Genomic DNA, 15,006 nt, shown 5'->3' on the forward strand with positions numbered 1-15,006 from the left:
TGCATTGCATTTGTTTAAAGGGCATCAGAGTGGATTGGTTCAGTTAAAATTTTAGGTAACACTTTACAATAAGGTTTATTAGTTAACATTAGTTAACTACATAAGTTAACATGAACTAATAATGAACTGCAGTTATAAACCATTTATTTATCTTTGTAAATGTTAATTTTAACATTTATATTAACTAACGTTAACAAAGATGAACTAATGCTGAACAGAGGTGTTGTTCATGGTTAGTTCATGTTAACTAATGCATTAAATAATGTTAACTAATACAACCTTATTGTAAAGTGTTACCACATTTTAATTGGTAAAAAATAAAAGTGTGAATTTGAGAAACATTCACATTTTGGTAAATAATAGGCCTATGTATTGTATTTTACTAGAGATGTTTCACCGCTGGTGATTTTTGGAGGTGAAATGAACATCATAAACAGGAAGGGAGGTTTTTTGTGTTTTTATTTTCTATCAAAGAACTCTATAATACATGGAGAAAGAATCTGCCACTATGAATGGGAAATTAGGGTCACCCAAAATGAAAATTCTGTCAACATTTACTCACCTTCAAGTTGTTCCAAACCTGTAAAGGCCTACATTTCTTTGTTCTGCTGAACACAAAGCAAGATATTTGGAAGAATGTTGCAGATTGACTTCCCTCAGACATCCCTGTAGAGATTCTCTAGTGTGCATATACGATGGACACTTTACTATTCCATGAGGCTACGGGAGAGGAGAGGATTTGTGAATGGCAGTGAAGCGACGTAACTGACGCTGGTAGGTCACATGATAATGACAACATGACGAATATAGTATGTCCAGATTACATTTATACTACACACACTCATATTATATAACATACATTTTCAGCAGTCACAAAGTAATTACTGATTCAAAACAATTAGGCTACCTACACAAGAGAGTCTGCAATTTCGTATGCATTTCTCTTTATTGCAAAGCCTATTTATGCAACCAATTTGTATTTGCTAACCAGATTTCTCCACTAGATGGCGCACATGCTGTTAGTGTAACATAACAGTCGATAAAGGAATAGTTCACACAGTATAAATGAAAGGATAACTAAACCCCTGCTCAGAGCTTAACTCCACCCACTGGCAAATTTTAGGCTTGTTCGACTTCACCCAGCGATGCGCAGACCGATCGGCGGCTGACTTGAAGCAGTGCATGCCGGTTAGAAATTTTGTCCGACTTGAGGCAACGCCGACGCCACGTGACAGTGACGTATGTCAACAAAGTGCCGTGAGAGCGATTCGAGAGCAGCCGGCGATTACAGCCGGTGCAATTTCTCCAGAGCAGCTGCTCGAGGCTGCAGGGGCTCTGATGACGACACAGCCGTTCCACGATTGGCCAGATTCACCGCATGACAGCGATCACGTGTGTTTCGTGTGTATTCTAAAACCTTCATCTCCACTAATGCGCACAAATCTGTTTTTTATAACAGTAAAACCTCCTTTCATGTAGTTGCGATGTTAAATTGTCATGTTTATCAAAATATAACTGATTAAAAACATAGACCCCACTTCATTGATAGTGTAGGCTTAGTTTAACTTTATTCTTGTACAAACACACCCTGTATTAAGCAGTACATGAAGTATTACATGACAATAATGTCTCTGAAACATCTGTGTATTGCCAAATAATGCATTTATTTCACCTCAGCTGATAAAGTATGCAAACACTCTCGCCGATCAGTTGCATCCAGCCGCAGCCGATGTCGAACACACCTTTTGAAAAATGCTGGAAAAGTGGGCAGAGCCCAGAGGAGACAGAGGGGATGAACCGAGGGCGGGGCTGGGCGGAGGGCGTGCACTTGAGACCCGCAGTGACGGATTGATTGACAGCTGTCAGACTCGCGAGTCGCAGAGATGGAGAATGACTAGAGTGACGCCAGCTTTGCAACAGGGCGGTCATTCTCCTACCTTCACCTGAATTGGAGGAGGGTGAATTGTCTGTAGAGTCAGACACAGACCCAGAGCCTTATCAATGCGAGCCGCTGGCTCAAACTGCGTTAACAGCACGTTACAGTATTGTTATTCGTCACCGCGTCCGCGGCAACCACTTGCGTGTCAGGGTTTGAAAGCGCGTCTCATGTATGAAACTTATCAGTACACATGACGGGCGGCAATAATATCGCAAGAAAAGCCTGACGTGTACTGAAAACTGCATTATTTAACCGCATTTTCTTCAATACAATGTTAAAGCAAGTGTCATGTCAGTTTCATTCATAATGTTTCTACTTCATGTAACATGACAGTTTAAACAGGAGTGAAGCCGTTCTCATCATGTGATTGGGGGAAACATTTCTGAGGGCGTGGTGAGCTCGTGCTAGGGGCGCGGATAGTGAGCCGTTGGAAGTACCATCCTACGTCACGATGTACCACAACGTCCAATAGGAAAATTCAACTGCAGTAGCCATCGTTCAACCTTAAGAGGGCAGCACTTTGGCGGTTTTACACCATATTTTATAGAATTAAAACACTTTTTACTCAAATGTCAAAACATTTACTCGAATCAATGAACAGCATTAATAAAGCCAGTATTACAGATACTCCAAACAAAGCGGAGAAGATGTTTATCTTCTGGGAGGAGACGAACCTGATGGAACATCCCTTTAATGTCACCGCTTATTGCCACGGGATGTTCACGAAAGCGCAGGAATACACCTAACAAGGATGGGCCTAAGACTGGTCCTGGCAGTAGGTAGTTATTCAGGTTATGGCCTTCAAAGTCAAATGAACAGTTAAAAACCACACGGTTCTTACCGTTGTGTTGCACAATGTGGTGAGGGATGAACTATGATTCACTCTGTGGATTAACTGTTTCAGGTGGGAGTTTGACAACGTAGCCTGAGGTTTCTAATTTCTTCATTTCCTGTTGGTAGGCAGCTGCTTTACTGGGGTCTTTCTCCAGGCGTTTCTCTGTACTCCTAAGGTTCGGGAGTACTGCTTGCATGGGAGCTTGAAGAATGGGCATATCTTTCTTCCGCAGGAGTGGGGTGGCATAGCGACTCACACCATCGACCAGTACTTTGACAGTTTGTGACTGGAGCAAGTCAAGGGCTTCTTGGTCCTGCTTGGACCGAGTAACAGATTTCTCTGTTCTGTTAGGAATGGCATCTGCTTGCCAGAGTCTCTCGACATTACGGAACAACTCTGCCATTGAGGGATTAACAGCAATGTGTAAACACTGTTGAGATTTCACTTTATCTCCAAAGACTCTTGCTGGGCCCTGTAAAGACCAACCTAATCTTGTCTTGACAGCTGCCGGACCTCCAGGTGGACCAAGACGGATTGGTTCAATCGGCGTGATAAGGTGAGGATGATCTGCTCCGATCAGTAACAGGGGACAGGCTTTGTGGATAGGTTGTAATGGTAAGCCTCTCAAATGTTGGTAACGCCGCTGAAGGTCTGCAACAAGGTATGAATGTTCAGCTAAGCTCAGCAATTCTGCAGTAAAGGCTCCCTTTATGTTGTAACTCCTGCCAGGCTGGGATGGAGTTGAAACATGAAAGGACACTGAAGCACCACGAAGCTTGGTGATGTCTTGCCTTATAGTTCTCAAGGCTAAGTCCTCTGTCTGGCCTGTGAGTCCTAGCTTCCGGGCTGCTGATGGTAACAACATGGTCCGTTCAGACCCATCATCAAGCACAGCGCAAGTATCAAGGCTCTGTCCTTTATGCTTCAGAATGACTCTGACCACTTTCAGGAGGACACTGCTGAATCCTTGCGGGCGGTCTAGGTATAGCAGTTTGCTAGTTGAGCTGACTAAACAAGTCCCTTCTTTCGTCGGTTTAACGTTGACCTCATGGAGGATCTGGAGGTGCTTCCCATTTACACAAGTGGCATAGTTTCTTGAGAGTACATTGGGCAGCTCTGTGGTTGCGTCCACACTTCCAGCATCTGTTATTAGTCTTGATCCAGTCAATCACTTGGTCTTTAGTCAGGGACTGGAATGTGGCACATTGACTCAGATATTGTTCTTTGCTGTCACAGTATGGACAGAAGGCAAAGCTTTTGCCTTGACTCTTGGTTGGCACTGGTTGTATTGGGGGAGATGGTTCATTTGAGCCGTGAAGAATTGTAGTCTGTCTAACCTTGTATTTAGTCTCTTTCTGTTGATCCGCTCTGGAACGGGCTCTATCTTTCTGGGGCTTATATCCACCAAAGCTCTCTGGGTCTTGACACCAAGATTCGAAGTTAAGCCATTTTGCTAGATCCAGAAGTGTGTATATTGAGCCTTGTTCATAACTCATGTGTCTTCTGAAGGATGCTCTTTGTTCTGGAGGGAGTTTGGACAAAAGTCGAGCCACATGGGATCCACAATGCAATTCAATGTCTCCTTCAGCTCCTAATGTCCTAAGGAATCCTACCAGGGCTTGGATCTGAAGAGCGAAGCGTTCAAAGCCTACAGTGTCTCCAGGCTGAATATCTGATGCATCCATAATGGCAGCAATTTTGCTCAGAGCAAGCTGGTGAGGTCGACCGTACCGTTCAGTGAGTGCCGCCAGGGTATCTGAGTAGGGAGTGGATGAATTTAAAAAGGAATCAGCAATGAGGCGAGCATCTGTTAACTTCAGGTGATCTACCAAAACTTGGTACTTGAATAGCTCTGTAGCTTCATCAGGTAGTAAGTTGCTCAAGGCTAGTTTGAGACGGGCAAATTCACTAGGGTCTCTGCGGGTAAAATCTGGAATGGTTGGCTGTGGACCTCTATAAATGACCTCCTGTCTTGAAGTGTTAGTCTGCATCCCTGCGTGATTAGCTGGGGCTATATGCAGCGGACTGGAGTAATGAGTAGGAGGTGTGGAGATCAAAGAAGCTCTCATTTCTGTCGTTGGTTGCCATGTGACCTGGGTAACTCTGTGAGTGTCAACCGTGTCTGAGGAAATGTGAGCACCTACGTTACTTGGAGCAAAGACATTTGAGTCAGGCTGAAATGAAGGAGATGCATGCTGTGCATATCTGAATGTAGCTGCATAAGGATCTGCCTTCTTATGTGTAGAAAGGCAACGTGGTGCAGGTACTGGCAAAGCTCTAGGGGCTGGTGATGGCACTGGAGACTCTGACTTTCGACTGACAACTCTAGGCAAAGGAACTGGAGGGTTTAATACTCTGGTCTGTGGTTTAGGCATAGAAATTGACCTCTGACTTTGCGACTGGTTAATCAGCATCTCTTGCATGTTTTTCTGGATCTCTACAAGTTGGCTGATCTCTTCCCTCATGGATAACTGAGCAGCACGGAGATGTCTATTTTCTTGTTCCAGATCATGCATTGTGCTTTGGATGTTAGTAGGCGAGGAATGTCTATTCCAGTGAGAGCTGCGTTCATCTCTTTCACTCCACCGATCTGTGGTATGATACCAAGGCTCTAAAGCCAGACGTGGGGATTCCAAAGAATCAGGTGATCCAACAGATCCTTCCCTTTGGTCATGATAAGTACTGGATGCATATGGATGGTCCATAGGAATATCTCCATCATCCTGCTGAAATTCATCTGACACATGTGGTTGCAGTGTTTCCGGAGGCAGGGAAACATTAGTTCTAGGCAGCCCAGCATACTGCAACTCGAAGTCTTGTAAGTAAGCTGGTTGACGAACTGAACGTCTAGGGTGTGCTCCTTAGACTCGATACTCTAGGCTCTGCTCTTCTGACATCATTAGTCCAGTGTAGACACACTATCCGGCTCGAAGGACCAAATTGTTTTGTAGATTTAATTGAGGACTGTATTTGTACTGGAAGAGATCTCTTTGTATCCGCACTGGTGTGTCGGCAAGAACACATAAGACTCAGTTGAATCAAAGTTGGAGTTTATGATTCAGTTGAATGGGTACAGTGAGTGGTTACAGTGAGTGGTCTGAAATAATCAAAGAATAACAATAAAGGTTAAATATAAATAATTATTAACATTCACATAAGCAATAAACTGGTTACATTATTCAAGTTGTTGCAGTACTTAGTTAGACCACAAGATGGCGCCTACAGTCCACATGTGGAGTGAGTTATTAAGAGAGACGCCATTATATGTCATTACAGGCAGTAACGGACAGTATAATAAACAGCACATAACGTAATATATATAAACTCTAATATAAATCACCATCCAGATATATTAATTACTCTATGAAAGTACTTAGGAATTAGTTATATGCCAAGAGTGAACTTTGGCGATTAGGCGCTAGCGGGAACTGCCGCGATTGTAAACAAACAAGCTCGTGGTATCACAATAAAGTACTCAAATCTGCTTCCACACACATCGGAATGATCACTGGATAATAGGTAACAAACAACTTACATTCTGGTCATTAACTCGCTCACATAAGTCCACTAATGAAAGAAGGAAATGGAGATATCAATCTCCTGCATTGGAGCATTCAGTTCGTCTTCCTCTGACTGCTAGGCATTGACTGACGTCACTTAGCAAACAGCGCTCCGATTGGATGAAAGAGAGAGCGAGAGAGAGACTGAAATCTGTCACAACAATCACAAACTGGCTACAAATCACAAAAAGAGCGATAAAATGATATTGAGACTATTTCTATGTGAGTATGTGAAATTATCAAATGCTCCAATTCCACAGATGTAGATTTAGTTTGAATGCTTGTGATATTCTCCGTTTGTAAGTTGATTTTGATATGTCAATAAACAATAATCCATATTGTCAAGTGACTGCTGTCAAGTTTTCCATGGATTCATATTTCCCATATAAACCGAATTAGTTTGTTTCATCTCTAGGTTTCAGTGTCTTAATGATTCTCAGTGAAGGATCATCAGTGAAAGTTCATCCTGGAGGAAACACAACACTTCCCTGTAGCATTAAAGATGATAAAGAGATTACATGGATCATTACAAACGGAAACCAAACATTTGTCAGAATTCTGAGACAAGAATATTGCTTTGGAGGTAAATCTAAGCCAGAGCCCTCCAATATTCACCCGAGTTATGCAGGACGGATAAAAACTCTCAGTTCATCCACAAACACTCACTCTCTGCTTCTGATGAACATCACTGACACTGATCTGATGCTCTACTGCTGCACTGAATGCATGCTTGAGCAAACTCACTGCACTAAACTGGACTTTGAGAGTAGGATTTATTTTCATATTATTTTGTCATTTCTGTTTTGTTTTTTATTTAATTGATCGTTTTTGACTTTTTGAAATGAGAGACAAAAATGTGACCTGACTTTTTTTTGCATCCCCTGAATCAAACTGAATTAGAAATCTATAATGATGCGGATCAGCAGGATACAGATTCTATCAGTATGCCGTTGCTGTCTGTGGTCTCTGTTCTTCAGCTGCTGTTACTGGTGTCAAGTGTGTGTGTGTGTTGGAGAGCAGCACGAATACAGAAAGGTGAATATTACTTGAATATGATTTTACTTCCATGTTAACTTAAACTACCATCAGGTTACAAATAATACTATTATATTTATTAACATGTTTCTGTAAAATTATTATTATATTTAATAATATGTTTTAATAATATTTGCTTTCTCATTTAAAGGTTGCACAAGAACTAACGATCTACACAAAGACTGGATTCTCAACAGTGTTCAGGTCAGAATCTCTCATACATTAGTCTGCTAGTTTAGTCTGTTCATATAGATTGCAAATACCTTTAGGCCGATCACATTCTCTTTTTTCTTGCTTTCCAGGGTAAAATAAAGTTTGGTCATTTTACGATGAGACGTGAGGATTGGACACTGGCTGAAGTTGTTTATACACCCCTGAATAATATTTCTTAAACCATCCTTTCAAAATATGTAATATACACATATGTTGTGCTCATACACAGTAGATTGTTGTGTTGTATTGAATATGATAAAAAAGTTGTCAAATATGAACTTTTCTGCACATAACTGTATGAAATTCTAACTTCTCATTCTAAATAATGCACATGAATAATGATATTGCTCAGCATTACCTGTACGGTTGTCTCTTTATCTTATAGTTCCAATATTATTTTGTTGTGATTAAATGGCATCTTAAAGCAAATCTTTCAGACTAAACTTTTTAACAACATTGGTTTGATGGATACAGTTTTCAGTGTGTTATAAAGTCATAAACATTAGCAGTTATAAAAGCAAGTATTTTTCACACTCTATTAGAACAATGTTTTTAATGAAGTGCTTACAAACAAAACTGAAATGAAGAAGTAAAAGTCTTTTGTATGCATTTACTTGTGGATGATGTCTAAAGGCAAAGACGCTGACGAACATGTCCTAAACTTTATGTCAAGCATCTGTTCAGTGTTAACCTAATCCTGTTTTTCTCTGCTATTAGTCACAATGGTCATTTATAACTAAATAAAGCACTTTACCACAGTGAACCACTAATGGCAGAAATGTGCTGTGGTATCTGTGCTGCAGGCCACAGCAGGTCCACAGAGCTGGTCATGGTTTCAAAGAACAACAGATGGAAAGAAAAAGATTGATGCACCACTAAGACTAAAATTAGATCTGCTTTCATCAGAACTGAATGCATTACATGATGTTTGTTTAAAAGGGCATTAGTGGGTTGATTTATTTACTCAACATTTAATTGGTTCTAAAAACAACTGTGTGAATTTTAAAAACATCCATAGTTTGTTTAATATACATTTCATTTTGTTATGGTATGCACGTCAATCAGGCACAACATTATGACCTGGTAAAGTGAATATTACTGATTATCTCTTCATCACAGCACTTGTGGGGTAAATTAGGCAGCAAGTGAACATTTTGTTCTCAAAGTTGATGTGTTGGAAGCAGGAAAAATGGGCAAGCGTAAGGATTTGAGCGAGTTTGACAAGGGACAATTTGTGAAGGTTAGACGACTGGATCAGAGCATCACCAAAACTGCAGCTCTTGTGGGGTGTTCCTGGTCTGCAGTGGTCAGTATCTATCAAAAGTTGTCCAAGGAAGGAACAGTGGTGAACCGGCGACAGGGTCATGGCTCATTGATGCACGTGGGGAGTGAAGGCTGGCACATGAGCATCAGAACTGGACCACTGAGCAATGGAAGATGGTGGCCTGGTCTGATGAATCATGCTCTTTTACATCACGTGGATGGCCAGGTGCGTGTGTGTCGCTTACCTGGGGAACACATGGCACCAGGATGCACTATGGGAAGAAGGCAAGCCAGCGGAGGCAGTGTGATGCTTTAGGCAATGTTCTTCTGGGAAACCCTGGGTCCTGCCATCCATGTGGATGTTACTTTGACACGTACCACCTACCTAAGCATTGTTGCAGACCATGTACACCCATATGGGCCACATTTCGGCTATATTTATAATTACTTTATAATGATAAGGTCACCCCTTACTCACAACTTGAACACTATCACCACACTCTAAAAAATACTGGGTTAAAAATAACCCAAGTTGGGTTGAAAATGGACTAACCCAGCATTTGGGTTGTTTTAACCCAGTGGTTGGGTTAAATGTTTGCGTAAAACAACCCAGTTGCTGGGTTAAAACAACCCAATTGCTGGGTTAGTCAATTTTCAACCCAACTTGGGTTATTTTTAACCCTGCATTTTTATGCGTGTCAAGGGATATAAACTCTCTATCAAGGTATATTTCATTAGATATTAACCAAGTCTAAAAGATTCTGGAATTCAGTAAGGGCAGGCTCAAGAGTTAAGCCAGCCAAACTACCGCAGCTAAACAGCTATATGTAAAATTATAATATTGGCAGTTAACTAGCAATTTTTGAATAACTTTCTTATCTGACACACTAAAATGAGTTGATGGAGCTCTCTCCTAACAAGCTGATGATCTGAATCAGGTGTGTTAAATAGAGGAGACGAGCTGAGCGGTGGGTCACCAGGACCAGCTTTAAGAACCAATGCATTAGAGCTAATGCTTTATGCTGTTTGTGTCAGCATGTGGATGTCCTCAGGATAGATTAATGAATGAATCACCCTTTTGAGTTTGCACTTTTCCATGGATTGTTTGCGATTCAGTCTTAATCGAACAGATCACTAAACTAGCTCTCTGCAGGAATTGCCTAATAGGCCTTTTTGGTTAAGCCCATTTCTGACACCTAGTGACAGAATTGCTCTCTACATTTTCAGATTCGTAAATTAATAAATGTTTTGAGTCTACCCTCTCTTTTCCAGGGATTGGTTGCGATTCAGTCTGAGTCAAACAAATGATGCACTGAACTTGCTACCTCTGTCGATACTTAAACAATGGGTTGCCTACTTCCGCCTATGTTTAGCGTGGCCTTTCCTGCGTAATCCGTGGAGCACCAGAGCAGCGCAAGATGAGCAATTTAAAAAATATTATTTTTTTTAAATTACCTATCGTTTCGCTAGATAAGACCCTATTCCTTGTCTGAGACTTCGCAGAGCCCTTTAAAGCCATTCAAAGCCCTTTGAAACTGCATTGATTTGGACCTTCAACCGTTGGTTGCCACAGAAGTGCATTATGTGGAGAAACGTCCTGGAATGTTTTCCTCAAAAAAAGTAATTTCTTTTCGACTGAAGAAAGAAAGCCATGAACATCTTGAATGAGATGGGGGTGAGTGAACTAATTCTTTAATTGAGCCTACGTCTAGCTCCCTCTTGCTAGACGTCCAGCGAGGAGGAGCGAATGTAATTTGGTCCTAATGGGTAGAGCCAGAATATCTAACCACACCCGATCCCTACCCACAACTCTATCCCTCCACCCCATTAGACACGCAGAGATGTGAAACTGGATGCCATTTGACTCTGCAGTGGGTACCACTTGTGATAGAACCCTATTAGACCGAGGGCTCTATCACTGTCAAAACACAAGCTCACACGGCTGTATAAAATGTGGTATAAATCTTACTCAGGCTAATTCATATTTGTTAATGCTGGATATAGTGTAAATTGTACATAGAAAGTAGCAGTCAACCACACTGGACAGAGTAAAGATGATCCAGCATGTCCATGTCTTCTGGAGGGTTCTGGCACACATATCAACCACAAGCAAAACCAATAGATGCTGATCATATTTTATTTGTAGTTTCAACACACATCATCATACTAACATTTCCATGTTTTATTTATACAAATCAATCTAAGATTAATTTTCTCCCTTCTGGCCATGAGTTACTTTTTTACACAGTAGTTACTAATGGGTGACATGGACGATATTGGTGACATGGATGATATTGGTGACACGGATGATGCTGGTGGTAGTGTGGAATTGAGCTAGGTTTCCGATGGTTTATGATTTATTCAGAAAACTCCTGCTAAAAAAATAAAATAACAAAAATAAAAACATTAGGTATTTTTTCTGAAGAAACTGTGAGTAGTGCTGTCTAAATGGTTGCTAATGAAAGGCTGCTAGCCTGAATCAAAAGAGCCCATCCTGATCCAGCCCACATTCTGATCCGGATTTCACCCAGGGTTGAGTAAGCAGGGTTTCTGCATATTTTATGAAGGTAAATTTAAAACCTTTTAAAGACCTTTTAAGACCAAGTAAAATCAATTTAAGGAAAACAGTTGAAGGGAACATAGCAGGGTTATTATAGTTAACTAAAAATATATATAAAAAAACGGAAATAAAAGAAAATATTAATAAATGTATTTTATTTCAGCTAGCTGCCAAGGCAACATTTTTCACTTTCATTTAGTTTAACTTGATGTATACTAAAATAACTAAAACTGAAATAAAAATAACTAAAAACTATATAGACATTAAACAAAACCTAATAAAAATGACAAAACACACAACAAAATTATTGAAACTGAAATATGAAGTATAAAAATGAATTCAAATTATTAAAAAACTATAATAGTATCTTAATGATTCTAAAATAAAATAAAAATTGTTTTCCAGTGAAAATGTCTAAAGATTCTTAAATCCAGATACATTTACACGAGAAGCAATATGACTTAAGATAAGAATCAAAATGATTATGATTAAAACATCAAATGCCTGTGCGGGCTGAAAAATATTATTTCAAAAGGAAAAGGTTTTCATACTGCTTTGACAGATATTTTTACTTGTTTTTTTTTTTTTTAAATAAACTCACTTAATTTTATTAAATTGCTCAGAAAGTAAGACTTATCTTCATTTTGCATCTCAAGTAAAATAGTGATTAAAGAATGTTTAGATATTTGTACTGGAAAACTACAGATCCCCCAAAGGGACATGGTGGGTGGATGGGAGGAAAAAGTTATTTGTCAATGCTTTTCGTTTTCTCGCAAATGTTTTGCATTCCCCCGAGAAACTTTGCATTTAAGAATTTAATAGTGTAAAAGACTTTCTGCTTCAATTTAAGACTTTTATCTGAAGGGGTGAATTAAGGCTTTTCAAGACCTATGAAACAATAGGTGCCAAAGTTTGGTCCATAGCCAGTATGAGTATTGCTACAAAAGTACCACTTAAATTGGAGAACACTACAAATTTGAACACTTCATAAGCATTATGTTGGGTTTAACTTACAGAAACTGCATCACTTTATTCCGCACCTGTGGATTGCTAGGATCACAGCAGAACTCTCCCTGCTCAGTTTCAATGCTGTCAAAGAGAGTGAACATTTGAAAACACAGTTATAATCAATTAGATGCTGTTGATCTGCAATTGTGCATATTTTCTTTAGAGAGAAACTGAGATTCTTACATGATGGCCATCACACATGGAGGATTTTTGTATTGTCCCCTGACACTGATGATTGGATCAGTCAGCTCTGCTGTGGAGACGGCAGTACAGCACCATTTTCCCACCTTCGCATTAACATCTGCTGAGACTGAAGAACTATAACCTCAATATTCCGCATCATTCTATCAGATAGAATAATATACAAACATTTCAAAGCACTTTACCTGTTATAGTCCAGATCACAGATGCAAAAAACACAACAGCCAAACTCCTCATGAGGATCCTTTGTGTCTCCATTGTCACAGTCGATCTTCAGCTCTCACTTCTTGTGTCTGAGAGAATATATTCAAGACTCTTGCTAGTTCACCTAAATAAAAAAACAGGAAATTGCAAGGGCTGCATCCTGCCCTCTGCAAGCAATTTTTGTGCTTCATCATCACAATTATTTTTATTTTTTTGTCTTTATGATTCTAACTGAAGGAAGATAAGTGCAAGTTAATCCAGAAGGAAAGACGAGTTATATACTCTAATAGTTAGAAATCTGTATTTCCTTCTGTAATGTTGTGTGTGTAGATAAGAGCAATGGCATGGATCCACAGGAGACAGAAAATATCAGTCATGATCAAGTCAGAATCTCTACTAATGTAAATTTTCATTTACTGCACAGGCCAAAAACTTTCTCTCTTTTTTTCTTTCTTTTCAGTGTGAAATTGGATGAAATGATAGGACAATGGCTGAAGTTATTCATACACCACTAATATTTCTTAAATCATTATTTCACAATTACTTTATACACCCAACATCATCTTTTGTGCTCATATTATAAATCTAACATGGCATCACCTAACGTGCAAATCCTGTTTTGGTTTGGTTCTGTTCTGTTCTGTTTCTGTTCCCATGCTTGTGCATGTTGCCCTTTTCACATATCCGGAATGAGAGAATACATTAAATATATTTTTTTGTGTCCCCATTTGCTCAAATAGCAAAAGAAAAACCCCACAATAGTGATTTTTCAAATCAAATCACCATTTTCAAAAAGAGGAAAAAAATAGAGTGAGATTGATAATGGTAGTGAAAAGAGAGAAAGATGTAAATTTTTACCATCACTCCCATAGATTGTATTAGAAACACCCTCACAGCAGCGGTCACTTGTTTTAAAATTTGATGCAAAAGTAATATAATACAAAGTATTAGTGTTATAAATGTACATACATAAAAAAATAAATAAAATGAAAATACAAAAAACGTTGCAGGATTTACGATATTTTTGACCGTTAAAACACGTCATCACAGTCTATGAAAAGGGTCTATGTGGGAAAAGCTGCTTCACATTGGACACTGACGATATTTATTTAATATGTCAAATGTTTGTAAAGTCATTAAACCTACACCCATTAACATTTTATGCTTAAAGCTTTACCTGATTTAATTGTTTTTATTTTTTTTTTCATTTTTAGCTGCTGCCACATTCTTTTTTTGCCTTTTGGATACCTTGAAAATTAAGAATTAAACTTACATATTGACCCGGAAGTATGCAAAAGTCTTTTTGTTGGGTGCTGTTGTTATGGTGAATCATAATTTCGGAGCTCCATTGATCGTGGCTTTTCATAGTTGGGGTTAGGGTGACCACCATCAAACAAACCAAATGTGGGACAATTACTAAGTTTGCGTGGGACAATGTGGGACATGTTACCGACACTAAAACATAACCTGAAACTGTTACACAATGTCTATCTAACTTAATAAAAACATATGTATTCTGCCTTTCAGATGATAAAAATACTGTTCTTTAGTCCCTTCCAGAAAACACCATTACATCAATGTAACATTGTACATGTAATTTAAATTCAACATCACTGAGCCCAAAGGCAGCAGGCATCAGATCTGACCAAGTCCAATAATGAACAAATAAAATATAAAGCAACATGAAATTAGTTCATTGACAGTCTTATATATTATATTATATTATATATTAAGAATATAACCAATTTACCCAATTATCCATTGGTTTACATGGAACAAATCCGCTCCACATTTTGATTGACAGCCGTCAGAACCTACTAGTGACTGTGTTTACTCCTTTCTTTTAAACCATTGGATAGGATTTTAAAAACGGCTGTTGTTGTATTTGTGAAAGGCGGGATGTACTTCTGACGAAGCACTGTTAAATGTCTAGGTGAAAAACGATGCAGCAAAAAGAATAAATGAAATGCTTTCTTAAAAAGGCAAAAGAACGCATGCATGTCTTCTTATGATAATTAAAAACCAACAGACTGATGAAAATGTGGGACATTTTCTCAATATGCGACGTGCGGGACAAGGGGTGAAAATGCTGTGCGGTACAACGCAAAGCGGGACGGGTGGTCACCCTAGTTGGGGTGCATGTGCTCAGAGTCAGTCTACTCAGAGTTGATTGAACTACCTCAATTCA

General features: G+C 39.3%; 3 protein-coding genes across 5 annotated transcripts; 1 reads left to right on the top strand and 2 right to left on the bottom strand.

Moving 5' to 3' along the window:
* Positions 1-1,544: 1,544 nt before the first annotated feature.
* Positions 1,545-6,405, bottom strand: LOC307119581 (uncharacterized protein). The gene is made up of 2 exons (XM_079805924.1): positions 6,310-6,405; positions 1,545-5,871 (listed from the first exon to the last, which is right to left on the bottom strand). The coding sequence occupies exon 2, from the start codon at positions 5,477-5,479 to the stop codon at positions 3,821-3,823; it is 1,659 nt and encodes a 552-aa protein (XP_079662050.1). The 5' UTR covers positions 5,480-5,871; positions 6,310-6,405; the 3' UTR covers positions 1,545-3,820.
* A 56-nt stretch (positions 6,406-6,461) lies between these two features.
* LOC307119556 (uncharacterized protein) lies at positions 6,462-8,022 on the top strand. Its single transcript, XM_079805898.1, has 5 exons — positions 6,462-6,556; positions 6,750-7,100; positions 7,235-7,369; positions 7,521-7,573; positions 7,672-8,022. Exons 1-5 carry the CDS (start codon positions 6,535-6,537, stop codon positions 7,759-7,761), a joined length of 651 nt encoding a protein of 216 aa, XP_079662024.1. The 5' UTR covers positions 6,462-6,534; the 3' UTR covers positions 7,762-8,022.
* A 2,942-nt stretch (positions 8,023-10,964) lies between these two features.
* On the bottom strand, positions 10,965-12,930 carry LOC307120096 (uncharacterized protein). Of its 3 annotated transcripts, none has more exons than XM_079806962.1 (4): positions 12,800-12,930; positions 12,597-12,723; positions 12,420-12,494; positions 10,965-11,220 (listed from the first exon to the last, which is right to left on the bottom strand). In XM_079806962.1, the coding sequence occupies exons 1-4, from the start codon at positions 12,870-12,872 to the stop codon at positions 11,196-11,198; spliced, it is 300 nt and encodes a 99-aa protein (XP_079663088.1). In that variant the 5' UTR covers positions 12,873-12,930; the 3' UTR covers positions 10,965-11,195. The 3 variants fall into 3 exon arrangements, with proteins under 3 accessions (XP_079663088.1, XP_079663087.1, XP_079663089.1); XM_079806961.1 differs by having other exon boundaries at positions 10,967-11,395; positions 12,800-12,922; XM_079806963.1 differs by having other exon boundaries at positions 11,066-11,217; positions 12,446-12,494; positions 12,800-12,922.
* Positions 12,931-15,006: the final 2,076 nt, after the last annotated feature.

The sequence above is a fragment of the Gobio gobio genome, assembly GCF_949357685.1.
Source record: "Gobio gobio genome assembly, chromosome: 23".
In the NCBI taxonomy this organism is placed as follows: Eukaryota; Metazoa; Chordata; class Actinopteri; order Cypriniformes; family Gobionidae; genus Gobio; species Gobio gobio.